Raw genomic sequence first — 13,384 nt, 5'->3', positions numbered from 1 at the left:
CTGACTCTCTCACATTCAGGGGTTATCTACTGTCTCGGACGCTCTCACATTCAGAGGTTATCTCTACTGTTTCTCTGACTCTCTCACATTCAGGGGTTATCTCTCCTGTCTCTCTGACTCTCTCACAGTCAGGGTTTATCTCTACTGTCTCTCTCTGACGCTCTCACATTCAGAGGTTATCTCTACTGTCTCTCTGACTCTCTCACATTCAGGGGTTATCTCTCCTGTCTCTCTGACTCTCTCACAGTCAGGGTTTATCTCTACTGTCTTTCTCTGACTCTCTCACATTCAGGGGTTATCTACTGTCTCGGACTCTTTCACATTCAGGGATTATCTCTACTGTCTCTGCCTCTCTCACAGTCAGGGTTTATCTCTACTGTCTCTCTCTGACTCTCTCACATTCAGAGGTTATCTCAATGGCCTCTCTTGGACTCTCTCACATTCAGGGGTTATCTACTGTCTCGGACTCTCACATGCAGGGATTATCTCTACTCTGCCTCTCTCTGCCTCTCTCACATTCAGGGGTGGTAAATTACCCAGCGATAATTCTGTGCAGTCTTATGAATATGAATAATATATGTATTATAGAACTGTTTTTCGAGATGGACACACCGAGGCAAAACATTTTGCGTTCTGTGTTCTTCGGACACGTTTGGGTAGTACCTCGCTGTTTCACCCTGTTTAAAACGTGTTCTTTCTTCTTAACTTGACATAAAATAATTCTATATTAATCACATTCAATTTAACATTAAAGATTAAATCTGCAGTAGGGGGAAACAGCAGCACTGACTGCCCCATCACCACTGTTATTGTTTTTCTTGCCAAGCAGGGAAAGCGTCGCGCAGCATGTAAAAAAAAAAGTGCAATCTATATTGTGCTCTTCTATCGTGCGTGCAATGTTGGGGGAAAAACAGTGTTTGTTGTTTGCAGAAGCTTCTTTGTTGTTCTTTAACAGACGTGTCACCATTAAGGATTCCAGCCTTAATATCTTATTTATTTATTTGTTTATCCTCTAGGGCTCTATGTTCAGTAGCCAGACTCCAGACTCCTACAACCTCTTCCTGACCAGTGCAGTGACCGACGGAGTTAAGCTGTGGGACCTGAGGACACTCAGGTTGGTTGGTCAAACTCTACTGGTTCTTACTCCGGCACTCTGTTCATAACCACTGTTACCCTATTCTCCTCTACTGAGACTCACTGTTACCCTATTCTCCTCTACTGAGACTCACTGTTACCCTATTCTCCTCTACTGAGACTCACTGTTACCCTATTCTCCTCTACTGAGACTCACTGTTACCCTATTCTCCTCTACTGAGACTCACTGTTACCCTATTCTCCTCAACTGAGACTCACTGTTACCCTATTCTCCTCAACTGAGACTCACTGTTACCCTATTCTCCTCTACTGAGACTCACTGTTACCCTATTCTCCTCTACTGAGACTCACTGTTACCCTATTCTCCTCTACTGAGACTCACTGTTACCCTATTCTCCTCAACTGAGACTCACTGTTACCCTATTCTCCTCTACTGAGTCTCACTGTTACCCTATTCTCCTCAACTGAGACTCACTGTTACCCTATTCTCCTCTACTGAGACTCACTGTGGCAGCATTCACTCTCTACCACTGCTGACTCTCATCCTCAACTGACTCACCCTCAACTGACTCTAAACCGCAACTGACGCTCACTCTGGCACTCCACACCATGATTGCCCTATTTCTTATGCAGTTGGAATCGCTAATCCTTTTCACTCACACATTTTTGAGACTTTGATTACTGATTAACTGCACATTGACAGACCAAGAACTTCAAACCAACTGCCATCCGGAACCATTCAAAATCTGCGGGCTATATAAAATAAGTACTTTTAAATATTTGATAGCTAAAGCAGGAATTGACTCCACATGTGGTTTAAAAGCATTTTATTTCTTTCCATTTCCTCTTGCTACAGGGAACCTGAAACATGTCCTCCACTGAGAGCTGGTGAGACTTTTCACACTTTCAGAGAGAAAGAGAGATATTTGGCAGCTTTTTTCCTCCCTGCTCTTGCAAAAAAAAAAAAAAAAAACATTTTTCCACCTCATGCAGTTTCAGTGTGGTGGTAGAAGCTTTGGGGGATAGTTGCAAAGGCACAAGTTGCTTTTGGCTAAATTGATAAGAGCGTGGCACTATCAATGCCAAGATTGTGGTTTCAATTCCTGCAGGCATCACATACAAAAAAATTACAATATGTACTGTAAGTCTATTTGGAGAAAAGTGTTATATAGTTGCTAAACTCAATTCTGAACTATGTGCTGTGTAGTTGTTAAACACAGGTCTGAACTATGTGCTGTGTAGTTGTTAAACACAGGTCTGAGATAAGTGCTGTGTAGTTGTTAAACACAGGTCTGAACTATGTGCTGTGTAGTTGTTAAACACAGGTCTGAGATAAGTGCTGTGTAGTTGTTAAACACAGGTCTGAGATAAGTGCTGTGTAGTTGTTAAACACAGGTCTGAGATAAGTGCTGTGTAGTTGTTAAACACAGGTCTGCGATAAGTGCTGTATAGTTGTTAAACCCAGGTCTGAGATAAGTGCTGTGTAGTTGTTAAACACAGGTCTGAGATAAGTGCTGTGTAGTTGTTAAACACATGTCTGAGATAAGTGCTGTGTAGTTGTTAAACACAGGTCTGAGATAAGTGCTGTGTAGTTGTTAAACACAGGTCTGAACTAAGTGCTGTGTAGTTGTTAAACACAGGTCTGAGATAAGTGCTGTGTAGTTGTTAAACACAGGTCTGAGATAAGTGCTGTGTAGTTGTTAAACCCAGGTCTGAGATAAGTGCTGTGTAGTTGTTAAACACAGGTCTGAGATAAGTGCTGTGTAGTTGTTAAACACAGGTCTGAGATAAGTGCTGTGTAGTTGTTAAACACAGGTCTGAGATAAGTGCTGTGTAGTTGTTAAACACAGGTCTGAACTAAGTGCTGTGTAGTTGTTAAACACAGGTCTGAGATAAGTGCTGTGTAGTTGTTAAACACAGGTCTGAGATAAGTGCTGTGTAGTTGTTAAACCCAGGTCTGCGATAAGTGCTGTGTAGTTGTTAAACCCAGGTCTGAGATAAGTGCTGTGTAGTTGTTAAACACAGGTCTGAGATAAGTGCTGTGTAGTTGTTAAACACAGGTCTGAGATAAGTGCTGTGTAGTTGTTAAACACAGGTCTGAGATAAGTGCTGTGTAGTTGTTAAACACAGGTCTGAGATAAGTGCTGTGTAGTTGTTAAACACAGGTCTGAGATAAGTGCTGTGTAGTTGTTAAACACAGGTCTGAACTAAGTGCTGTGTAGTTGTTAAACACAGGTCTGAGATGAGTGCTGTGTAGTTGTTAAACACAGGTCTGAGATAAGTGCTGTGTAGTTGTTAAACACAGGTCTGAGATAAGTGCTGTGTAGTTGTTAAACACAGGTCTGAGATAAGTGCTGTGTAGTTGTTAAACACAGGTCTGAACTAAGTGCGGTGTAGTTGTTAAACCCAGGTCTGAACTAAGTGCTGTATAGTTGTTAAACACAGGTCTGAACTAAGTGCTGTGTAGTTGTTAAACACAGGTCTGAGATAAGTGCTGTGTAGTTGTTAAACACAGGTCTGCGATAAGTGCTGTGTAGTTGTTAAACACAGGTCTGAGAAGTGCTGTGTAGTTGTTAAACACAGGTCTGAGATAAGTGCTGTGTAGTTGTTAAACACAGGTCTGCGATAAGTGCTGTGTAGTTGTTAAACACAGGTCTGAGATAAGTGCTGTGTAGTTGTTAAACCCAGGTCTGAACTAAGTGCGGTGTAGTTGTTAAACCCAGGTCTGAACTAAGTGCTGTATAGTTGTTAAACACAGGTCTGAACTAAGTGCTGTGTAGTTGTTAAACACAGGTCTGAGATAAGTGCTGTGTAGTTGTTAAACACAGGTCTGAGATAAGTGCTGTGTAGTTGTTAAACACAGGTCTGAGATAAGTGCTGTGTAGTTGTTAAACACAGGTCTGCGATAAGTGCTGTGTAGTTGTTAAACCCAGGTCTGAGATAAGTGCTGTGTAGTTGTTAAACACAGGTCTGAGATAAGTGCTGTGTAGTTGTTAAACACAGGTCTGCGATAAGTGCTGTGTAGTTGTTAAACACAGGTCTGAGATAAGTGCTGTGTAGTTGTTAAACACAGGTCTGAACTAAGTGCTGTGTAGTTGTTAAACCCAGGTCTGAGATGAGTGCTGTGTAGTTGTTAAACACAGGTCTGCGATAAGTGCTGTGTAGTTGTTAAACACAGGTCTGAGATAAGTGCTGTGTAGTTGTTAAACACAGGTCTGAACTAAGTGCTGTGTAGTTGTTAAACCCAGGTCTGAGATAAGTGCTGTGTAGTTGTTAAACCCAGGTCTGAACTAAGTGCGGTGTAGTTGTTAAACACAGGTCTGAACTAAGTGCTGTGTAGTTGTTAAACACAGGTCTGAATTAAGTGCTGTGTAGTTGTTAAACCCAGGTCTGAGATAAGTGCTGTGTAGTTGTTAAACACAGGTCTGAGATAAGTGCTGTGTAGTTGTTAAACCCAGGTCTGAGATAAGTGCTGTGTAGTTGTTAAACACAGGTCTGAACTAAGTGCTGTGTAGTTGTTAAACACAGGTCTGAACTAAGTGCTGTATAGTTGTTAAACCCAGGTCTGAGATAAGTGCTGTGTAGTTGTTAAATCCAGGTCTGAACTAAGTGCTGTGTAGTTGTTAAACCCAGGTCTGAACTAAGTGCTGTGTAGTTGTTAAACACAGGTCTGAGATAAGTGCTGTGTAGTTGTTAAACCCAGGTCTGAGATAAGTGCTGTGTAGTTGTTAAACACAGGTCTGAACTAAGTGCTGTGTAGTTGTTAAACACAGGTCTGAACTAAGTGCTGTATAGTTGTTAAACCCAGGTCTGAGATAAGTGCTGTGTAGTTGTTAAATCCAGGTCTGAACTAAGTGCTGTGTAGTTGTTAAACCCAGGTCTGAACTAAGTGCTGTGTAGTTGTTAAACCCAGGTCTGAACTAAATGCTGTGAAGTTGTTAAACCCAGGTCTGAACTAAGTGCTGTATAGTTGTTAAACCCAAGTCTGAGATAAGTGCTGTGTAGTTGTTAAACCCAGGTCTGAGATAAGTGCTGTGTAGTTGTTAAACCCAGGTCTGAGCAACCGTAAAATCTGAGCTCTTCTCCACTGATGGTACAGTGCTTACCAGCACTCCATTGTCTTTGCCCCATGATGTAACCAATCTGGTCCGGGTTTGTTTTAGCTGTCTTGCCAACTCCTATGGTCATTGTCAACAAGACAGCACAAACAGATCTGGGACCGGTCTATATTTGAACTACAGGACATCTGAAAACAATCAGTATCCCAAATAGTTTGTCTTATGCATTGTTAAGGATGAGCCTTAAAGTATTAGCACTAATTCAACGTAAATCATGACAAAGCTTTTGGCTGAGTGCCAGCTGGCCTAGGTGTTAGTAATGTACTTTAGAGCAGGTGTACTCCTCTTGCTGACCCTCGCATATTCAAAATATTGCTCGATTTCATAAAAAATTCTATGATGAGTATTTTAACAAAAATATCATACAAAAATGTTTAGCTGCCCCTTTATGGTTACCTTGGTAACATGGCCACTCGAGTCATCAAGTGTGCCTGTGAGAATATCACTAGCGGAGGCCAACGATGTCTCTTTTTGCTAGCAGTGGGAGCAAACTCAAACAACGAAAAGCAACCTAGCTTGTGAACAAAACAATGTAAATAGCTAAGAAACACAAGGACAAAGTCTCACTTGAGTAGACTTTCGATTAAATTAGACCAACTTTTATGCCTGTGCTCATTGCTTATAAAAACAAATATTGCAAGACTCATAGCCCCCCAGACAGGCAGTGTTGCTGCGCGAGGTGGGATAGCTATAACATTAGGATTCAGATTTCTTTGTGCATTACCAGATAAGAAACAAAATGGCAGAAATACTTGTGAAAACAGCTACTGGAATATTTATTTTGCTATAAATCACAACTCGCACTTGTTCCCATACTTGACTATCTTTATTAAATGCTCACACCTTAGAGCCCGGAGTGTTACCACGCGCCAATGTGGCTGGTGAATTAGACATTCTTTCCCACCAATGCCAAAATTGATCCGAGTTTGGCAGGTGGCGGGTGTTAATTTTAAGCCCTGTTAACGATTACATGCATACTCATAACATGATGCAGGCACCGCTATGCTTGAAAATATGGAGAGTGGTACTCAGTAATGTGTTGCATTGGATTTCACCCAGACATAACAGTTTGTATTTAGGACAAAAAAATGTATTGCCTTGCCACAATATTTTCAGTATTACTTTAGTTCCTTGTAGCAAACAGGATGCATGTTTTGGAATATTTTTATTCTGTACAGGGTTCCTTTTCACTCTGTCCACCATCTCTGCAGCACTCCACCAATACGGCCTTTATGGTAGAATGTCCAGACGGAAGCCAGTGGAGTAACTACAATGTTGTTTTCTCCTATCACAGCCATTAAACTCTGTGACTGTTTTAAAGTCATCATTGGCATCATGGTGATAGCGGTTTCCTTCCTCTCCGGCAACTGAGTTAGGAAAGACACCTGTGTCTTTGTAGGGACTAGGTGAATTGATACACCATCCAAAGTGTAATTAATAACTACTCCATGCTCAAAGGGATATTCAATATCTGCTTTATTTATTTTTTACCCATCTACCAATAGGTGCCATTCTTTGCGAGGCATTAGAAAACCTCCCTGGTCTTTGTGTTTGAATTTCACTGCTCAACTGAGGGACCTTAAAGATCATTTTAAGTGTGGAGTACAGAGATGAAGTACTCATTAAAGAATCACGTTAAACACTATTGCACACCGAGTGGGTCCTTGCAACTTATTTTGTGACTTGTTAAGCACATTTTTACTCCTGACCTTATTTAGGCTTGCCATAACAAAGGGGTTGAATGTATTTACTCGACATTTCAGCTTTTCATTTTTAATTAACTTGTAAAAATGTCCCAAAAATTTATTCCACTTTGCCAATGACAAAAAAAATCTATATTTGATCAGAACAATTTGGAAAAAGTCAAGGTGTGTGAATACTTTCTGAAGGCACTATAAATGCTTTTTTTGTGCATTTGAGTATTTTCATTCGAATAGTATTCAGACCCCTTGACTTTTTCCACATTTCGATACGTTACAGCCTTATTCAAAAATGTATTAAATACAAAATGTTCCTCATCAATCTACACACAATACCCATAATGATAAAGCGAAAACAGGTTTTTAGAAATGTTTGCAAATGTATTAAAAATAGAAAATAGAATATTACATAAATATTCAGACACTTTGCTATGAGACTTGAAATTGAGGTCAGGTGCATCCTGTTTCCATTGATCTTCATAGAGATGTTTCTACAACTTGATTGGAGTCCACCTGTGGTAAATTCAATTGATTGGACATGATTTGGAAAGGCACACAGCTGTCTATATAAGGTCCCACAGTTGACAGTAAATGTCAGAGCAAAAATCAAGATTCTCTGGTCTGATGAAACCAAGATTGAACTCTTTGGCCTGAATGCCAAGCGTCACATCTGGAGGAAACCTGGCACCATCCCTATGGTGAAGCGTGGTGGCAGCATCATGGGAATTTTTTTCAGCTGTAGTTACTGGGAGACTAGTCAGGGTCGAGGGAAAGATGAACGGAGCAAAGTACAGAGAGATCCTTGATGAAAACCTGCTCCAGAGCGCTCAGGACCTCAGACTGGGGCAAAGGTACACCTTCCAACAGGACAACAACCCTAAGCACACAGCCAAGACAATGCAGGAGTGACTTCGGGATAAGTCTCTCAATGTCCTTGAGTTGCCCAGCCAGAGCCCGGACTTGTACCTGATCGAACATCTCTGGAGAGACCTGAAAATAGCTGTGCAGCGAAGCTCCCCATCCAACCTGACAGAGCTTGAGAGGATCCGCAGAGAAGAATGGGAGAAACTCCCCAAATACAGGTGTGCCAAGCTTGTAGCGCCATACCCAAGAAGACTCGAGGCTGTAATCGCTGCCAAATGTACTTCAACAAAGTACTGAGTAAAGGGTCTGTTTAATTACGTAAATGTGATATTTCAGTTCGTTTTTAAATTTTTTGGGTTAAAAATGTTACGTTTGTTTTTGCTTTGTCATTATGGGGTATTGTGTGTAGATTGATGAGGGGGAAAAAACAGTTTAATCAATTTTAGAATAAGACTGTAATGTAACAGAATGTGGAAAATGTCAAGGGGTCTGAGTACTTTCTGAATGCACTGTCTTTGAGTATTTGAATGGTAATTTGTAAAAAGAAAATAGTTGACCAAATTGTATTTGAAAGTAAAATATGTTTTTTAAATACTATTTTGGGATAACTGAGTTCAGTACATGGGAGTTTATTTGCGTCAGTGTTTTTGAGTATTTTGAAATACTTTCCAAGTGTATTTCCAAATATATTCCAATATTTAACTACTTGTTTTTTCAAATAAAGGTTATCTGAATAGTTGTTTTGAAATGTATTGAAAAGTAATTCTACCCAGTACAGCCAGAGGAGGATAGGCCACCCCTAGGATTCTGGTTCCTCTCAAGGTTTCTTCCTTCTAGGGAGTTGTTCCTTGCCACTTTGCCCCTGCTTGCTCTTTGGGATCTTGGCCAGGTTACTATAAAGCACTTTGTGATTGATACATTGCTTCTCTCAATGAGGATTCCATTCTCTCTTATGAAAGGACTTTCATTCTTCAACACTAAATCCTTCTCAGCAGGATCTGAATGTTCACAATAACATTTGTAGAACACCCTATGTTTGGGATATAGGTCCCATTTCTGTCTATTCAAATACACATACATTATAATTTAATAAAATGTCTAAAACTTCAAATGTGAACATTCCAAATAAGTTGTGGTCTAGCTGTTTAAGCCGCTACCTCTGGAGCACATGTACTATGTACCGCTGCCAGCATGGGTTCAAATTTGACCCACTGCTTTTTCAGCACTCTCTCACCTACCTTTCTCCTCTGTCTCTCTCTACCCAATAAACATACAAAATATTTTTTTAAATGTATAATTCCAAAGTTGATTAGTATGGTATCTCCTTGACAAATGAATTTGAACTACGTTTTGTACATTTTGTTTTCCACCCTGTTGATAGATATCCACAACCTGCATGTATGCAGGTTATTGAGGGGTAGGTCTAGGCTAGAGTCATTGACTTTGAGTAAGCCTATCCTATGTGGCTATCAATGCCAATTGATGTCGAACTCCACTTTGCTTTGGAATTTGAACACATCCTGTGTCTCATTCTTTTGTGTCTGAGCTGAGTGAGACTGCTTACATGCCATGTGTTCCATCCAGCCCTGGGTTCAAACACTATTTGAAATATTTTTTAAAAACCCTTACCGTTTGATTTTGTCTGCCTGGAGTGCCAGGTTATGTGGGGTTTGCACTTTTGGGACTATTCTATTGGTTCCATTGCACCAGGTAATAATCAAAATGATTTCAAATTGTTTTTTGAACCCAGTTCTGGTCCTATCCAAGGGCCAGACAGTGTCTGTCAAAGCCTGATTCCGTTTAGATAAATATTTGTGCCCCGTTTCCAGGTCATGTTCTGGTCAGGGTCTTGTTCTACGGCCTGTCATATAGTGGCCCAATCCTGTCTGTGTGTGTGTGTGATTGTCTCTTAGAGGAAACCACATGGTGGATGTGATATTGAAATATGTGTGAGGGCTTCATTCATCTCTCTTGCCATTTCCTTCGGTCTCAATCCTTGACGATATCATTGCTCAATTTAAGAATCTGCAGGCGGAACACTGCGTCTCAGCAAAGCCAAACATAGTTTACATTTACTTGGTAGAAGTGGTTGGACAAGTTAAGGATAACTTTACCTTTTTCTTTTGTGGTGTGGCCTTGATGCTACATTATAGAGGCTACACACCCTTGCACCCTACTCATCATGATCATTGTTCAGCGACAAAGACAAATCTTTGTCTCCCTCCTCCACTCCATTTCACTTGTCTTCTTCTTCTTCCTGAAGATACGTATCAGGTTTTGGGTTTGTTCTTCAAAAGTCTGGTTCCTGTCAAGATGTCTTCCTGTACTCACAACCTATCACCTAACAGACGGTTTCTTGAAACAGGTCAGGATATTTTATTTACCTCTGCCCCTAAGCCTAGGGTTAAAGGTCAATGTAGAATCCTCCAAGGAATATCTCATATTGATGATGTCAGACTATTTAATCATGCAGGTGCACACAGCACACATGTGACAGGCAGCTGGTCATAACATTGGCCTGTGTCAGTTCATTAGTTATTAGTGGATATTTCCCTGAGCACTCTAATATTGTATTTATAACCAAACTGAGTTATTTTCCATTGTCTCAGGGACTGTCCCAAATAACACCCTATTCCAGATAGTGCACTACTTTTGACCAGGGCCCATATGGATCTGGCCAAAAGTAGTGCACTATATAGGAGATAGGAAGCCATTTGGGTCATATTAATTGCCTTGCTATGACCATGTGTTGACATCACGTACCTGAAAGGATTTGGTACCAAAACCCAAAGAGCTCGGAAAAGCTTACATTTTTTTCCAAGCTTCATTAAAAAATAAAGTGACATCATCTCAGTGAAAAGAAAGAGAAAAGTGAAAATGAAACATTTTGGCCATCAGTCATATACCTTTTCAGACAGATGGAAGTATATTTGCTTGCGTTGTGTCCCAAATGGTGCAAAACTGCCTATAGTGCATTACTTCTGACCAGATCCTTATTGCCCCCTTCGGCCCTGGTCAACAGTAGTGTACTGCCCTTTCAGAAAAATCACCTAATTTCACAACTCACATGAGTTGGAACACTTCACATGTGATCACATGTAGTTTCAAGTAATCAAGTGTTGCTTTACATGTCACCTGTTACCACATTAACTTTACATAAAATGCCGTGATTATATGAAAATGTGTTTTGTGTTCACATATGAAATTCATGTTTTTTTTCCACAAGGGTGAATAGGGGAAAGGGTGCCAATTGGGACGAAGCCTTGGTCTATTTGCTAAGGATTTGTTCTATATAGACATTGGCCTCATTACAAGTGACCTGTAATGTCCCAACCTCATCCAACTCTTTAAACTGCTCCCTAATGGGTCACAAACCAGAAGTGAGTATTGTGGCTCAGTAGAGGAGGATGTGTGTGTGTGTGTGTGTGTGTGTGTGTGTGTGTGTGTGTGTGTGTGTGTGTGTGTGTGTGTGTGTGTGTGTGTGTGTGTGTGTGTGTGTGTGTCACTGGCGTAGCATTATTTGAGCTTAACATTTACATTTACGGGTATTTCACAAGTGGAAAATATATACACGACCGTTCAAAAGTTTGGGGTCACTTAGAAATGTCCTTGTTTTTGAAAGAAAAGCACATGTTGTTCATTAAAATAACATCAAATTGATCAGAAACACAATGTAGACATTGTTAATGTTGTAAATGAGTATTGTATCTGGAAACAGCTGTTTTTAATGGAATATCTACATAGGCGTACAGAGGTCCATTATCAGCAACCATCACTCCTGTGTTCCAATGGCACGTTGTGTTAGCTAATCCAAGTTTATCATTTTAAATGGCTAATTGATAATTAGAAAACCCTTTTGCAATTATTTTAGCACAGCTGAAAACTGTTGTGCTAATTAAAGAAGCAATAAAACTGACCTTCTTTAGACTAGTTGAGTATCTGGAGCATCAGCATTTGTGGGTTTGATTACAGGCTCAAAATGGCCAGAAACAAAGGACTTTCTTCTGAAACTCGTCAGTCTATTCTTGTTCTGAGAAATTAAGGCTATTCTGTGCTAGAAATTGTCAAGAAACTGAAGATCTCGTTCAACGCTGTGTACTAATGAAAACCAGTCAGTACACATCAGCGCTACATATCTCCTTCACACAGAGTTGATCAGGCTGTTGATTGTGGCCTGTGGAATGCTGTCCCACTCCTCTTCAATGGCTGTGCGAAGTTGCTGGATAATGGCGGGAACTGGAAAACGCTGTCATACAGGTCGATCCAGAGCATCCCAAACATGCTCAATAGGTGACATGCCTGGCGAGTATGCAGGACATGGAGGAACTGGGACATTTTCCAGCTTCCAGGAATTGTGTACAGATCCTAGCGAAATGGGGCCGTGCATTATCATGCTGAAACATGAAGTGATGGTGGCGGATGAATGACACGATAATGGGCCTCAAGATCTCGTCACAGTATCTTTGTGCATTCAAATTGCCATCGATAAAATGCAATTGTGTTTGTTGTCCGTAGCTTATGTCTACCTATACTATAACCCCACCGCCACCATGGGGGACTCTGTTCACAACGTTGACATCAGCAAACCATTCGCCCACACGACGCCATGCACATGGTCTGCAGTTGTGAGGCCAGTTGGACAAATTCTCTAAAACCACGTTGGATGTGGCTTATGGTAGAGAAATGAACATTACATTACCTGGCAACAGCTCTGGTGGACATTCCTACATTCAGCATTCCAATTGCATGCTCCATCAAAACTTGAGATATCTGTGGCATTGTGTTGTGTGACAAAACTACACATTTTAAAGTGGCCTTTTATTGTCCCCAGCACAAGGTGCAACTGTGTAATGATCATGCTGTTTAATCAGTTTCTTGATATGCCACACCTGTCAGGTGGATGGAGAAATGCTCACTTAACAGGGATGCAAAAAAAATTGTTCGCACAATTTTTGAGAAATAAGCTTTTTGTGTGTATGGAATGTTTCTGTGAACTTTTATTTCAGCTCATGAAACATGCGACCAACACTTTACATGTTGCGCTTATATTTGTTTTCAGTGTATTTTCTTGCAATAGCCCTCTTTGAGCTTGAAGAATATTTCTCTCAAAACTGTGAGTTCTAAAAGATGTCTGGAGATTACGTGAACTCTGTCAGATTGGTCTAAAATCCTAAATGAATCGGGAATGAGCATGGTCAGCTATTCCAGAAGTACCCCTTCATGTCCTCATTACATGTAGTGCAACAAGACCACTCATGGTCTATAAAGTTCTCTACTTTTGATAGATTTAAACAAACAATTGGAATCACCATGGTCACTAACAAACTGTCAACTCCATCTGCCTGATAGAAGAGGAATTTTGTTTCAAATATGTTAAATTTAATTAGGTTTTAGTGTCATAAAGCAACAGAGGAAACGCTAAATTGCTACTGTGCATACCACTTGAATGAAGAATTTTCTTATTTTTTTTGTCTAACATCAACTCAATTCGGTCAGAGCTGAAAGAGCCGATTGAATGGTTATGTTTTTATTTGGGATTTTCAAATGAATCATATTTTATAAATGTTTGAAATTGAACTTGTATTTTGTATCGCAAAATTATGTCTG

General features: G+C 40.4%; 1 protein-coding gene across 1 annotated transcript in view; it reads left to right on the top strand.

Annotated features, from left to right (window-relative positions):
• The window catches only part of wdr27 (WD repeat domain 27), a 150,017-nt gene that overhangs the window by 60,810 nt on the left and 75,823 nt on the right, over positions 1-13,384 (top strand). Inside the window, exon 19 of the mRNA XM_038974620.1 lies at positions 1,017-1,114. Coding sequence (XP_038830548.1) covers positions 1,017-1,114 — 98 coding nt within the window. The remainder of the gene's footprint in view (positions 1-1,016; positions 1,115-13,384) is intronic.

Source organism: Salvelinus namaycush, chromosome 35 (genome assembly GCF_016432855.1).
Source record: "Salvelinus namaycush isolate Seneca chromosome 35, SaNama_1.0, whole genome shotgun sequence".
Lineage (NCBI taxonomy): Eukaryota > Metazoa > Chordata > Actinopteri > Salmoniformes > Salmonidae > Salvelinus > Salvelinus namaycush.
This window is presented reverse-complemented; position numbering and strand designations above follow the sequence as displayed.